Here is a 14,469-nt window from a genome sequence, read left to right on the forward strand (position 1 = left end):
CAGCAAGGAGTGTGTGTGTGTGTGTGTGTGTGTGTGTGTGTAGAAACTAGCCAACCACACAAAGGATAACTCACATCCATTGCTCCACCCACTTTTTCCTCTGACCCCACTCACCACTGAGTGAGTATTAAGCAGATTGAATAGCAATAGCTAATTACTATCCTCAGGGACTGGATCAAGTACCCTCCCAGAAGATAGTTCTGGTCCCTCACCAGTTTTGGGGATGGTGGGAAAAGACACAATGCACAGAGCAGTTTAAACCTCTTCACCCTGGTAGAGATACAAATCTCCACCTCCCAGATCATCAGATTGATCATGTGATGAGTGAAGTAGGCAACAATAGCTTCTCTCCTCAGCTGAGCCATCTCTACATGTGTGTTATGTGTGTGCTGCATGTGCAAATGTGTGGATCGGTGTGGCCACATCCACCACCACCATGCAGCCACCAGATAGTTGGTCAAGGGTGAGTGTGACCCTCAGGCCAATAAAGGTTAACTACTCCTAGCAGAGGACAACTGAGGAAATAATGTGGTCCTGATTCACCTCACTCCTCCATGTTCCATGAAGCTTGATCTCACAGAGATATCCTTCTCTGGCGTTCTTACAGGATGGCCGTCTCCGGGTAGGCGACCAGCTCATCGCTGTCAATAAAGACTCTCTGGTGGGGGCCACATATGAAGAGGCCAAAAGGATTCTTGCAAAAACAAAATTCAGGTAAAGGAGACTTTCTGAAAGCCCTTTGGATGCTAATGATGTGGTGTTGGAAGAACTGCAGTGGGCCATCTTGAACAGAATTGAGATAGCCAAAGCTGCTTTAATTCCCACTTCCAGATCAAAATGTCAATCTCAGTACCCCTTTTAAAAAGTGCACTGCATTTAAAAATGTGTCTACAATGAGGTTGGCTCCAGGCAACTGAAGCATGTTCCCCTTGCAAGCTTATGCTCATTTTTGACAATATTCCAAGGAACAAAAATTCCACAGCCCTTCAGGCTGCAATGTCCACACACATGTTCACAAAGCCACATGGGGCAGCACCATAGGGAAGAGGAGTTTTTGATTTTTTTTGTCTATGTTTGGCTACAACTGGCCACCATTTTGAATCAAGATGGCAGACGGAACCTTTCAAAACTGTACCGATATTTTGGCACCTCAGAATTCCCAGGTATGAGGCTGTTTAGTTCTAAATTGGTTTCTCCTTTGATTTTAAGACATGAGGGAAACACTGAAGTGGCCTTTATTTCCGGAAGAGGACGGTTCCATCCCGGACTCTCAGCTCACAACAGCACCCATTCCTTGCCGACGAAAGCTGTGGGGAACGGCCTGGGCACTTGCAGGTTGAAAGTCCACGTGAGGTCCCCTGAGGTAAGGTGGCGAGACTCAATGAACTCACGAAGATCTCACCCAAATGTTCTCCATTTCCAACAGGATTTGATCTTGGCCATAATCCTCATGGATTACTTGTTTGGGGAAAGAGGTGGCATATAGCAGCTTGGGCCCACCTGCCCTCTCCTTGTTCAGGGTGAGGGTGCTGTCTAGAGCTTTCCATATGATGTCTCTTCTATTTAAAAATAGCCAGCTTGTTGTTTTTGCAGTGGGATCTTTCTGAGCTGCCTGGAGCACACTCCTGTTGACAGAAGGGTCGTAGACAGGGCAGGGAATTTCTGGTAGTATTGCTAGCAAGCTTTCCTCTCCCCACCCCCACCCCTTGGATAGCAGGGATTTTACTATGAAAAGCACCAAGTCTATGCCACAAAATATTCCCTCCCTCCCCATAAATTTAGGAACTGTGATTCCGAGTGAGGAAAAGAGAAGAGTTTTGAAACAAAATTCTCCAATAGTCCTTTGAGGCTGCAGTTCCCAGGATGCTATGGACAAATGTTGTGACAAACTGGTCTGTGGTTGTAGTCAGAAGTGGCTCACCAGGTGAAGCAGAGCTGTTTTGCTGGCTCTCTGGAAAGTGGGCTGCTGTTGCTTACCAGGAAGAGCAAGGAAGTGGCAAAGGTGACATGGTGCCAGCACAGTGATGCAGCCAATCCATTGCTCCTACCTGTGAGCTTGCAGCATGCGACCTCACCCCTCCTCCGCCTTTCTCCTAGTAAGCAGCAGTGATACCCCTGATGGCATGCTATCATAGCCCCACCTCATCTGGTGAGCCACTTCTAGTGTCATGTATTCAGGGTCCACATCCAAAGTCAACATGACTTTTTCTTCTGCTTGCCCTTATGATCACAAACACATTTGCTCTTCTGCTTGTTTCTCTTAGGTCATTCCGCTAAAATATTGCAAGAGCAAACACTCACATGATCAAAATAAAAAAATTCCTTCTAGTAGCACCTTAAAGACCAACTAAGTTAGTTCTTGGTATGAGCTTTCGTGTGCATGCACACTTCTTCAGATACTCACATGATGTTTGAGAGTGGCAAAGGCTGCTTGAAAGATCATTCTCTGCTCTGCAAACAGACTCAACTTGTTTTTAGTCTTTTAGCAAGCTCTGGTGTGTGTGTGGGGGGGATACCCCACATCTTCAGTGTGGTTTACCATTGTGACAGTGCCTATTGGCTAATGTCCATGCCATCACCAATACACTTCCTTCCTTCCCAACCCACAGCACACATTTGGTGAGGGGAAAGAGATATATTATGCAAGCAAACTTGGACAGCCCACCTGAAGAATGACAGGGTGGGCAAAACCTTAGGCCCAAACCTTGGTCAGTGGGCACATTTGCAGACTGAAGGTACTGTGGTGGGCACCATTCAGAGAGAGAATGCTTCTTTCCGCTAGCATTTCAGGGGGGTCTGGTGGCTCTGTGGACCTCAGGGTGTGTACTTTTGTGCTCTTGGGCACCGTGTTTGCCATCCGCACTGTAGGTAGATTCACTTGCTTATTCAGTTTGCTGGACTGTATAGAATGTATCCAACTCAGAGTTGAGCCAGGGAAATTAAAGAATCTGTTAGTCGTGTTCAGTAATTGTAATGAATCTACTCTGAGTAGGACTAGCATTGAATACAACCCTGTTTCCACACCAACACGTGTGAAGCTGAAGACCCTTTGTGGCTGCTCAAATGGCTTCACTTTATTGTGGCTCCAAGGGAAACTTTTGTGTCTCTTTTTTGCCTTTCAGGCTCTCAGCTTTTTCCCAGTCCAACATGTCTTCTGTTGCATTTCTTCTTTTCCAGAGCAGACACGACAGTCCCTTCCCTGTGCCTTCTCCATCTCCAGACATCTGTCCGCCAGAGCTCACTGTTTCCGGTAGGGGGACTTCCTCAATGGCATGTTGAACCAGTGGAATAAATCAGCCCATCACTCCTTCCAGTGTGCTAAAATAATCCACTGAAGTCCTTCCTGGACTGTACCACCGCAGATCTCAGGGGGACAGGCTGCACATTGTAGATTGTTTTCCTGTACTGTTCTTATCTACACATGGAAATCTAGCTTGTAAGGAGAAGACTAGGCAACAGGCCAAACTAGATGTGATCAGGGAAACAAATAATTTCTTTCTAAGTTGCTGGTGGATTTTCAGGAGGACTTCTTTATTTTTTTTAAAAAAAATCGCAAACTGCTGTGAAAATGTGGAGAACTGAAGTTTGGGGGTGGGGGACCGAGAAACTAAGATAAACTAAACTTGACTGATATGTCCATCCCTACCTCCTGAGGTGGCCCTTCCCAGGTTCCATCTGAACAGTGTTAAGTGGCTGGATCTGGCTGCCCATTTTGTTTCCCAACCTGACCCTTTCTTCACGTGAGCGCAGTCCGCAACAGAGAAAGGCACCGCTGGTTCAAAGAAAGTTTGAGTTATATTGGTTCAGTTATATTCGGAGGGATCTCTGCCACAGTCAGGGCAGGACTCCACCTCGGTCTAGCCACAGACAGAAGGGGGCTATCAGAGAGAGAGAAGGGGAGGGGAGAGGAGATGGGTGCCGGCTGGCCTTTAGGTGCACCTGGGAAATCTGTGTTCTGATCTAATGAGCAAAACCCCCAGTTAATCCCGATTAGCAAGGAGGCAGAGGGGGAGTTGCTCTGTCCTTGAACCCGCCTGGGCTGAATGGTGGGTGACAAATCCTGCAAACCCTGTCAGTTCCCTCAGGCCACATACAAAGCCCTTCTGTGCTTGGCAGGGACTGGCGGAGCTCAGGATTTAGCTGGATTATGCTTGTGAGGGTGGCTCCTATGCCGCTTCTTCCAACCTTCCTGTGAAACACCCTCCTCCTCACCTGAGAGGTGCAGCGGGGTGGCCATCAGGAGCTGCTTTCAGGGTGACCTTCCACCAGGCAGCTCTCCACAAATGGGAGACAATCAGCCACACACAACTGCCCAACAGCAGGGCCAGCTGGTGCTCGTAGCCCCCTGGCAGGGCCGATTGCTCTGCTTAACCTCTAGATTGTAAGCAGAAACTCTTCCGTTAACTTTGTAGTGCTGTCGGGTTTAGGTTTGACTTGGAGTGCAAAGAAGAACTGCAGTAACAATACAACCATTACCAATGCCACTTCCATCCCAGCCCATTTCTTCCTGGATCCTGTCCTTCACCCTTCTCTCGGTGTGGTGTAGTGTAGTGTAGCGTGGCGTGGCGTGGCGTGGCATGGCATGGCGTGGCGTGGCATGGTGTGGTGTGGTGTAGTGGTTAAGAGCAGTGGACTCATAATCTGGTGAACCAGGTTCACTTCCCCGCTCCTCCACATGCAGCTGCTGGGTGACCTTGGGCTAGTTACACTTCTTTGAAGTCTCTCAGCCTCACTCACCTCACCGAGTGTTTGTTGTGGGGGAGGAAGGGAAAGGAGATTGTTAGCTGCTTTGAGACTCCTTAGGGTAGTGATAAAGTGGGATATCACATCCAAACTCTTCTTCTTCTTCTTTGCCTGCCTCCCCTCTCCCCCCACATGTGAAAGCAAGTGAGGCTTTAATTATGCCCCACAGGAATTGGGGGAGGGGGCAGGGAGAGAAAGCAGAGTGCAGTCTTTTATTTTTTAGCACCCAATGCAAGGAGCAGGCATCCTTGCATTGCTAGTGTAGATGAACGGTGACTTCTTGTCTTACAGCTCCAGTTTCCTCTTCAAACCAGCGAGCGGCTCCAGCCACCAAGCCAAAAGTGGCCCTGGATCCTCACATTCGCCTCAAGGACGGCAAACTTGAATTGGTGAGTCTGACAAGAAAGTCCCACTCAAAACAGAGGCCACATTCACACGACACCCTATGACGCCGCTTTGGACCGTCAAGGCTCCCACATCAAATTACGGGAGCTGTGGTTTGCTAAGGGTGCTGACTGTTCTTAGGGGATCCCCTTCCCAGAGTTGTTTAATAATCAATCCCTCTCCCCATGGAATTCTGCATTGCAAAATTCGCTGCTTCTTTCCCCGAAATCAGATGCTGCAATATTTAAGTCTCGATGTGAATGAGGAGAAGAAGAGGCAGTTGCGGCAAAGTTTGACAACTGACTCTCAGGGGACAGTAGCCTATGGAGGTGAGTTTCAGCAGCATGAACTTGATACAGTATTTATTTTATTTTTCTTCCACTCCCATGAAGAAATTGGGGGTGGACACTGAAAGCACCTAGATGGAATTAGCTGGAGCAGTAGAAAGCATTGCTGGCCCAAACTGTAGCCAGAAAAAGTAGGCAAGGGAAATACTATCTGAGAAAAGCTTTGCTCAGCAGCTAGCGAAAAGTAGAGAGGTGCTGCCCTCTGTAGTTCAGTTTTGTAAATGGCTCTTTCCAGGTTCATGCAATTCTGGAAGTTTCCCTCGTTAATATAGCACCTCCTGGATCAGGGAGTCACTCCCTCCCCCAAGGAAACACATTATAAAAAAAGGACAAAATCGTAGCAGGGGGCATGTATGGCTTAAAACCACTATTTCTGGTGATTATAAAAGCTCAATAATTTGGGGGCTTCCTAAAAAAAGCTCAATAACTTTGTGGGTGTAAGGAATTTTACTTTTTGAAATATGGCAACCCTGATTGAGTGGGCATGCTCAGCCAGCGAGGGAAGCCTGGGAATTCCTGAGTGAGCTCCCCTGTAGGGCAAGTGGGAAGAGCGAATGAGTGGGCAGGCAGGTGGCCCAGGCAGGCCTTTCTGCACTCCCGCTGTTGTCATTGCAGCCACAGGCAGGGGGAAGAGGAATGAAAGGGGGGAAAGTCACCAAACCAACACCGTCCAACAAAACAAGGTGATGGTGTATGAGATGTGAGTGAGCATGTGCAATAACCAGGATCTGAGACTGAAATATACTCGGAGTCGAGTGTGAATTTCATGCTCTTTATTCAGCTCATAGTAGCAATGAATGAAACTTTCCCCCAAAACATCTAGCTATATACCGTATTTTTCGCTCTATAACACGCACCAGACCATAACACGCACGTAGTTTTTAGAGGAGGAAAACAAGGAAAAAAATATTCTAAATGAAATTGTGGATGTATGATTTTTGTGGTTCATGCTGTGGCCACAGACATGTGATCTGACAGTGAGTTTGGAGTAGCCCAATGCAAAAATCCTGAGGATCCATGTGGATCCATGCTTTGTAACCACAGAGGAGGGAAGGAAGGGGAACCATGGATCCTCTGCTCACGACTGCGGCAGATCCCCCCCGCCACCCGCAGTCATTCGCTCCATAACACGCACAGAAATTTCCCCTTACTTTCTAGGAGGAAAAAAGTGAGTGTTATGGTGCAAAAAATACGGTATACATTATTTACACAATGGGCCCCGCGTGATTGGCTAATTCCGGGCTCCTCCTGTAGGCCAATCAGGTTGCGGATTCACCTCCTCCAGAAGCCTGATTGGCTGCTCCTGCAGGCCAATCAGGTCGCTGATTCACTTCCACCTGCAGCTGGATTGGGTGGCTCCTGCAGACCAATCAAACTGCTGCATTCTGGATCCTATTGTTGTAGGATTCAGCTCCTGTCCCATGGTTTGGAGACATGGCTCCTATGGTTTGGGACATTGCTCCACTCTCAGATGCCACTGTTTGGGACAGCATCAGGGAAGGTGATGAAGGAAAGGAACTGGCAGCTCCTGGTTGGCCTGTATGCCTGCTACAGAACTCATCCCTTAGAGACTAAACTGCAGCTTTTGAAAACCATGGTTTAGATTTGTTTCTGAAATAACCTACTGTGGGTACCAGAGTTATTGCTGCACCAAGAGATCTCATCGGTCTCTCGCCACTGTGCACATCTTCTAACCCTTTCCTTTTCCATCGCAGACTTCCTCCAAGCCCTGAGGGATCTGCTGCCAGAGGAGCTTGAGGAGGCCGGCCTCAATTCCAACTCAGTGCTCTTTACTCAGCATGAAGTGGCCACCCTACTGGACACATCAGCTTTCCATTCTCTGGTCAGCCTTGGGCTAGTTCAAAGTTTCTTCTTCCTTTGCTCCCAGCTGGGGAACTGTGCCCATCTTCTGAAGTGTGTGTGTGTGTGTGTGCTTACTTAATGATAGCCAGTAGTGCAGTGCCAAATTAAGACAAGCATAGTCCTTTCGTCATAGTCACACCCCCTCACAGCCATACACCCTTCGAACATTATACAACCTTATAATTATGCAGTAATAATAATTGGGGATGCATTGCAATGATCGGCGCAAACAAACATTTTATGGCACAAGTTTTCGCAAACCACAGTCCACTTCATCGGTTACATGAAGTGTTATTCCGAGTTACATGATTATGTACATGATTTGGGGGATGAGATCAGAAGGAAATGAAACACCCATAATGAATGTGTTAGTCTTTAAGGTGCCACAAGACTCTTTGTGACTTTCATTGCAACAAGACTAACACAGCTGCTGGAAATCCTTACTTACAGACTTTCGACTCCGTCAGTTGCAATGACAGTGAAGAGTTGGAGCAGCTACAGCTGGAAATGACAGACCTGCGGCAAGAAGTCCGGAGGTTAAAGGTGAGAGGCTCACCCAGGTGGGTTTGATTCCAAGCATTTTGATGCCATACTCACAAAAGCTGAAAGACGCCACAAGCTGCCATATACTAAGAAAGGCCGTCTAACTCAGTATTGTCTGGCAGTTTCATACGGGGGACTATTCTTATTCTTTCCTGGAAATGCAGTTGAACCTGAGGATTTCTGCATGCATTTTTTAAGTGGATGGTGAAGTTGCAGATCTGTCCAGGGCAGTGTTTTTCTTTGGGGTTGGACAGTATTGCCTGGCTGGCTGGGTGAGTTTGTGACATTGCGATTTGTCTCCTAGTCTCTCCTGAAGGAGGTAGAAAGCAACAAGAAGTCCATGGAAGATGAGCTTCAGAGACTGAACCAGGTCAGTGAAAAGCTGGGTGATTGATTACACTCTTGATTTCTTCATTGGCATTTTTTGTGCAGGTAATTAACAAGAACACAGGAAGCTGCCTTATACTGAATCAGACCATGGGTCCTACTATCTCATTATTGTCTGCATTGACTGGCAGCGACCCTCTTGGGTACCAAACTGGGAACTTTCCCAGCTGTTGCTGGAGATGGATGCTATACTACTTAGCTGTGGTCCTTCTTCAGATGAGTAGAATTACAGTCACAGGTCACAATGCAGAAATCCAGATGAAAGATGCATCTAAAACATATATCTTGCAATAAAAATACAGTGGTACCTTGGGTTAAGTACTTAATTCGTTCCAGAGGTCCGTTCTTAACCTGAAACTGTTCTTAACCTGAAGCTCCACTTTAGCAAATGGGGCCTCCTGCTGCCACAGCGCCGCCGGAGCCTGATTTCTGTTCTTATCCTGAAGCAAAGTTCTTAACCTGAAGCATTATTTCTGGGTTAGCGGAGTGTGTAACCTGAAGCGTATGTAACCTAAAGCGTATGTAACCCGAGGTACCACTGTAACTTGAAAATACTTTATTAATTCTTCTTTAGCATATATGAAAAGCAGATCAGTTATTTCTGCACAGATTTATAAGTACAATGTGACAAATAATGATGTAGCAATTACGTATTGCTACTTGCCACCCTAGTGGTGAGAGATTCCTGGAATTCCAGGGCTTACTCAGGGTTTGGTTTCCTGGAATGAGGGACAGCAGAGACTGTGGTGTCCTTAGGCTATATGGCTATACTTACACTTATATACAACCTGAGCATAAGATTTGGGGGGAGAGGGTGCTCACAGCATTAACACCTGAACAGATCTTGCTTCTCCATTAGTCAAAGTATATCTTTGTGTCCAGCTTCCAACCTGCTTTTTGCACAGCTCTCTCTCTCACACACACTGTTTATTGTTCTTCTAGGTAGCAGCTAGGTGAGTGCGGTGGAGAAAAGGCCTACGCATTAGCCTGGAGGGAACCATCTCTTAGTTGTAGCTCTTGCAACTTAGCTAATCTTTTTGGGATGCTGATGAGGACACTTAAGTGGCCCGCTAAGGTCATTGTCTTACAAAGAAACTTGTCTGACTAGTATTCCTAATAGAATCCTACCTTGAGATTCAAACCCTGGCTAGGTATGGGACCCCAAGAACTGGAAGGGAATTAGGGCATCATTCAGATTGATAGCCCCCTCCCCACCCGACAAAAGAATAATTCTGCCACATTGACAATGTCTGTTTTCCCTTGTCTCTTTTTATACCAGTTTTGTAAAACTTGAAATTTAGGCTTTGTGGGATTCTTAAAATTTATTCAGAAGTCCTAGGTTGTAGCTTACTTAGTTTGGGTATAAATCTGGCCCTCGTGATGGGGAGTTTTATTGATGGACATGTAAAGGATATAGTTTCAGGAAAAGGGAAGGAACTGATTGTTGCACTTTAGGAGTAACATCCCGCTTCTGTTCCCCCATTCCCAGAAGGCACTGGGCTTCCTCTCAGAGAACCGAACCCTGCATAACAAGCTGCAGGTAGCAGAGGTGTCCCAGCGGCAAGCCCACAGCGCGGAGCAAGATTACGAAGAAGTGATCCATTTGCTGGAGGCTGAGATCACAGAGCTGAAGACTCAGCTGGTGGGGAAGAAGACGAAACAGGTTTCGGAAGCAGAGGTCAGTCTGCAGTGAGAGGAGGTAATAGAAAATGTAATTTTCTGGAATGTGGAGGCAGATGGAGTTGGTCAAGTGAGCCTATATGGGGCAAGACAATCTTGGCAGTCATGACGTTCTTACTGGGAAAGATGGGGAGAGGGATGGCAGCCCATCCTGCTGGCTGTCAAGTGAAGTCCTTGCCTCAACTCCCATGCTTTCTCCCATGGGAAAGCCTATTTTCCCAAGACAGCTCCTTCTGTCCCAATCCTTCTAACCTCTTCTGCTTCTCTCTCCAAAACAGAGTGATGTCCTAGAGCTGAAAAGGCGCTTGTCCCTGGTTGACGGGCAGTTGAGAAAGTCTGAGGTCACGCGGAAACGCCTGGAGATCCACAATAGGAAGCTGCTCTTATTTGTGCAGGTGATGTGGCAGTGCCGCCCACTCTCGGCCAACCCACCCCCTAAACAGTGCCCCAGCAGTCTCGGCTTTTGTAGCTGGAGTCAGTCAGGGCCCTGCCCTCTCAGGCCAAGTGGGAAATGCCTACAAGGCAGGAAGCAGGTCTTCCAGGATTGACCGCAAAATGGTCTCTGGCCCCTTCAGCAGCCTCAGCTTTCGTAGCTGGAGCTTTCCTGGTACTGACATCAAGCTGACTGGTCAGTAGTTGCCTGGGTCTTCTCCCCCCACCCTAGATAGATAATATTTATTGCGGCCATAGGCCCATACAGGTAAAAACAACACATAAGTGACAGCTTGTGCCGTGGGGAAAAGAAAAAACAGTCGCTAAAACACCACTATAACAATAAAATACTGTAAGATGGAAAGGCATGCTACGCCTTAATTAGCTTGTAGCGCTCCTTGGCGTCGCTTTTGGGAGAGGACAGCGACCAGGAACCTAGCCACTTTCAGGGTCGTGTGGGAATCCTTATCCTGCAAGATTTGGGCAAGGTGGAATTTTGGTGGGGTGCCCTCTAGTTTCTGTATGATTGATCCCAACAAATTTGCCCGTGGCACATTGAACAGGGGGCAAGTGAACATAATGTGCTGGAGCGACTCCGGCGTCACCTTATCACATTCGCACGTGGCGGGGACTTGGCCCTTTGAGAATCTATGTCTCAGGACATTGGAGGGGAAAACGTTGAACCTCGCTTTGGTGAAGGCCAGTCTATGGGCAACATTCGAAAGGGAGGAGAGGTATGATGGAACGCAATAAGTTAAAGTGATACCAATGTTCTGGGGCGAACAAACACCTCCCCCCAGCGTATAATTTTGCTGCAAGTCGATGTCATCCAGTCTTTGACGGATCAGTCTTTGAGCAGTGATTTGATCTAGTTTTAGGGAATCTGAAGGAGAGATTCCATAGCTCAGGAGTTTGGCATGAATTTTACTAGTCCAAAGGCTGGAGAATTCATCTCGCCATAGGCATTGGACAAGGTAATGGTTTGGTAATCTATGCCACAATGATAACCAGTAATTGAAGACTTGCTTCCACAGGCAAGTTTCTAAGGATGCGATCTTCAATTCTAGTCGCATGGCTGCGTTGCTTACGCACAGGGGGAGCATTAGGAGCCGGCGTAGGAATTGGCTTTGCAGAGTCTCAAGGGGAGCAAGATCTGTCATCACGGCCCAGAGCGGGGCAGCATAAGCAAGCACTGCAACCACTTTTGCCTTGAACACCTTTAGGGCCGAGGGAACATGCAGAGCTCCATCCGAAAAGAAAAATCGGAGGAGCGCATATGACAGGGTTTTGGCCTTGTTAAGTAGGTGTTGAATTTGAGCTTTCCATCCCAAGTTGTATTGAAAAATAACTCCTAGATATTGAAATTTTAGGACTTGCTCTATTTTTGCTCCACCAAGCTTCCATTTGTATAATCTCCGGCTTCTGGAGAAGATCAGAATCTTGGACTTAGCATGATTGATGGTTAATTGGTTGAGTTGGCAATACGTGGCAAAGATCTTCAGAGCTCTGGTTAGTCCAACACGTGTATAAGATAGAATTACCGCGTCGTCCGCATATAAAAGGAGTGGGCAGCGGTAATCCGCTAGTCTAGGCGCGTGTGTACTTGGAGATGAGTTAACTAGGGGTGCTCGCATGTCGCTGATGAAAAGGTTGAATAGGCAGGGAGCCAATATACATCCTTGGCGCACTCCCTTGTTTATTGGTATCGAATTTGTGAGGTCGCCCGCAGGAGTAAGTCTCACTCTGGCAAAGGTACCTTCGTGGAGCTGACTTATGAGCCATAAGAGTCTTCTATCAATGCCCTGTTTCGCAAGTTTCTCCCAAAGAATATTTCTAGGAACGCTGTCAAAGGCTGCCTTTAGATCTAAGAAGGCAGCACAGAGGTTGCCCCGGGGAGGGGAGGAGTACTTCCGTGCCAGATGATAAAGAATTATTGCATGATCTGTTGTAGAACGTTTAGTTCTGAACCCTGCTTGTTCGTGGCCAATCTGGTTAGTCTCATCTACCCATCGCAATAATTTAGTCAGCAAAAAGCTGGCATAAATTTTCCCTATGATCGAGAGGAGGCTGATGTTGCGGTAGTTTTCCGGCTCCGTTGGAGAACCTTTTTTATGAATTGGTACTATAATGGCCTCCTTCCATACTTTGGGGATGAGACCGGAAGTGTTGATTGCATCGAAGGTTTTGGCCAAGATGCCGGCCCACCATTTTGGGTGTAGTTTGATGGCTTCAGCAGGGATCAAGTCGGGCCCAGGGGCTTTGCCCGGTTTCAGCTGAGCTATTAGCTTGGCTATTTCGTCAGGATCGGTGGGAGGCCAGATAGGTAGGTGGGTAAACAGATGCATCAGATGGTCGGAGGGAGCATCTGCCTGTGAGAAGCATTTCTTCAGGAACAATTCCCATGTCGGTGCAGAGATGACTGCCCTTGGGTATTTCCTCACCCTTCTGTTAATCAAAGACCAGAATTCCCTGGATCTGTGTGGTTTTGAAGCAGTAATCAAAGCCTGCCAACGATTATGTTGCCACTCACGCTTGGCGGTTTTCTGCGTGCGTTTGTAGACTTGCTTGGCTTGGGCATAACTAGCTGGCAGAGTAGATGCATCGGAGATCTTATATACATTATATATAGCACGGAGGCGCTGTCTTGCTTGTTTGCACTGAGAATTATACCAGGGGGCACCGTGAGTATACTCGATTCGATTTAAATTTTTGGGTGGTAACCTAAAGAAGGACGTAAGATCAGTCGTATGATGGTGGAAGCGCTTCAACACTATGCTATGCTCGTCTGAGGCAGAGCCTATGTTGGAATGGGGCCTGAGGATTTCTTTTTGAAAGAATTCCTGGTACCTTTGAGCCTGGGTCTCCGACCATTTGATTCCTCTTACTTGGAGAGATTCGTTGGTTACCATCTGGGTCGCATGTCTATGAGCCTCCTGCTGCCAGTTCAGGGAAAGCTTAGCTACAAGGGGAAGATGATCACTAAATTGTACATTCTCGATCTTAAAAGTGGAAATACACTTAAGTAGATCCCTAGAGACCAACAGGTAATCGAGGACGCTGTTTGATTTAACGCTCAGGTGAGTGAAATCCCCTGGAATATCAGGGAGGCATGTGCCATTTAAGGGCACCAAATTCAAACGGATGGCCATTTGATAGAGGAGTACCCCAGCCTCATTTGCTCTGTGGTCTTTAGAAGTTCTCCTCATGATATGTTCCAGGTCGTAATTATCAAGGTTTGGGGTAACCCACCATTTGGCTTTGGTCAGCGAGTCCCAGTTTGCTGCTGTGCGGGCATTAAAATCGCCACCTATAATGGCCGGGGTGTTAGGGAACTTAACATAGCATGAGAGCAAATGCTCTTCTAGCGAGCCCCATTTAGAGCCCAGTTCGAGAGAAGAACCCCCAGGAGGCAAGTAAACATTTGTAACTAGGAGCGAGATCTTTTCCCCCGTAATCAGCCCGGTAAGGGCGTAGGGAGGCAAGGCCTGTACTAGAGTAAATTTAGAATGTAAGTTGAGGGAGATGCCTATTATTAGGCCCCCTTTAGGGCGGCCTCCTTTCCGGGAGGGGCAGGCAGGGAGTTGTAGCAGCTCAAAGCCATTTAGGACAATTTTCTCTACTTCCCACGATTCTTGGAACAAGATGATATGAAACAGGTTAATAAACTCCAAGAATTCTGGCTCATGCTTTTTTCCCCTCCAGCCCGCGATGTTCCAGCTGAGGACTGATAGGGGGGAGTTCCTGTTGTGTTCAATTCGCTGTCAATTCAGGGAGAGAAGTGAGTTCTTTGGAGGCAGGGCAGACCCCACAAAAAAGTCAGTTATCTTGCTTTGCATGGCAGGCACCTGCTGGAGGTGCCTAATCTTGAAGTTGGTAGTGAGGTGTTCAGACTGGGGCGACAGAACGGGTCTCCCGCTGGCTGGCCCAAGGGCGGACACTTCAGTGGGAGACTCCACAGGATTTGCTGAGACTGCCCCACCGCGAGGTCTAAAGGTCGCCGATGAAACCATTTGATTTATGTGTCCGGGCGGGTCTTCAGTCCAATCCGGGTCATTTTTTGATGTAAGTGGAACACTCCCCTGACCTGATG

At 47.5% G+C, this 14,469-nt stretch overlaps 1 protein-coding gene across 2 annotated transcripts in view; it reads left to right on the top strand.

Annotated features, from left to right (window-relative positions):
• Nucleotides 1-14,469, top strand: part of LOC310692652 (syntaxin-binding protein 4-like) — a 64,487-nt gene that overhangs the window by 40,770 nt on the left and 9,248 nt on the right. For both annotated transcript variants that reach the window (XM_083473663.1, XM_083473664.1), the window contains exons 9-18: nucleotides 608-714; nucleotides 1,210-1,363; nucleotides 3,178-3,250; nucleotides 5,035-5,132; nucleotides 5,360-5,456; nucleotides 7,190-7,317; nucleotides 7,788-7,880; nucleotides 8,185-8,250; nucleotides 9,757-9,945; nucleotides 10,226-10,342. In XM_083473663.1, coding sequence (XP_083329789.1) covers nucleotides 608-714; nucleotides 1,210-1,363; nucleotides 3,178-3,250; nucleotides 5,035-5,132; nucleotides 5,360-5,456; nucleotides 7,190-7,317; nucleotides 7,788-7,880; nucleotides 8,185-8,250; nucleotides 9,757-9,945; nucleotides 10,226-10,342 — 1,122 coding nt within the window. The remainder of the gene's footprint in view (nucleotides 1-607; nucleotides 715-1,209; nucleotides 1,364-3,177; nucleotides 3,251-5,034; nucleotides 5,133-5,359; nucleotides 5,457-7,189; nucleotides 7,318-7,787; nucleotides 7,881-8,184; nucleotides 8,251-9,756; nucleotides 9,946-10,225; nucleotides 10,343-14,469) is intronic.

Source organism: Podarcis liolepis (genome assembly GCF_965112155.1).
Source record: "Podarcis liolepis genome assembly, chromosome: 14".
Lineage (NCBI taxonomy): Eukaryota > Metazoa > Chordata > Lepidosauria > Squamata > Lacertidae > Podarcis > Podarcis liolepis.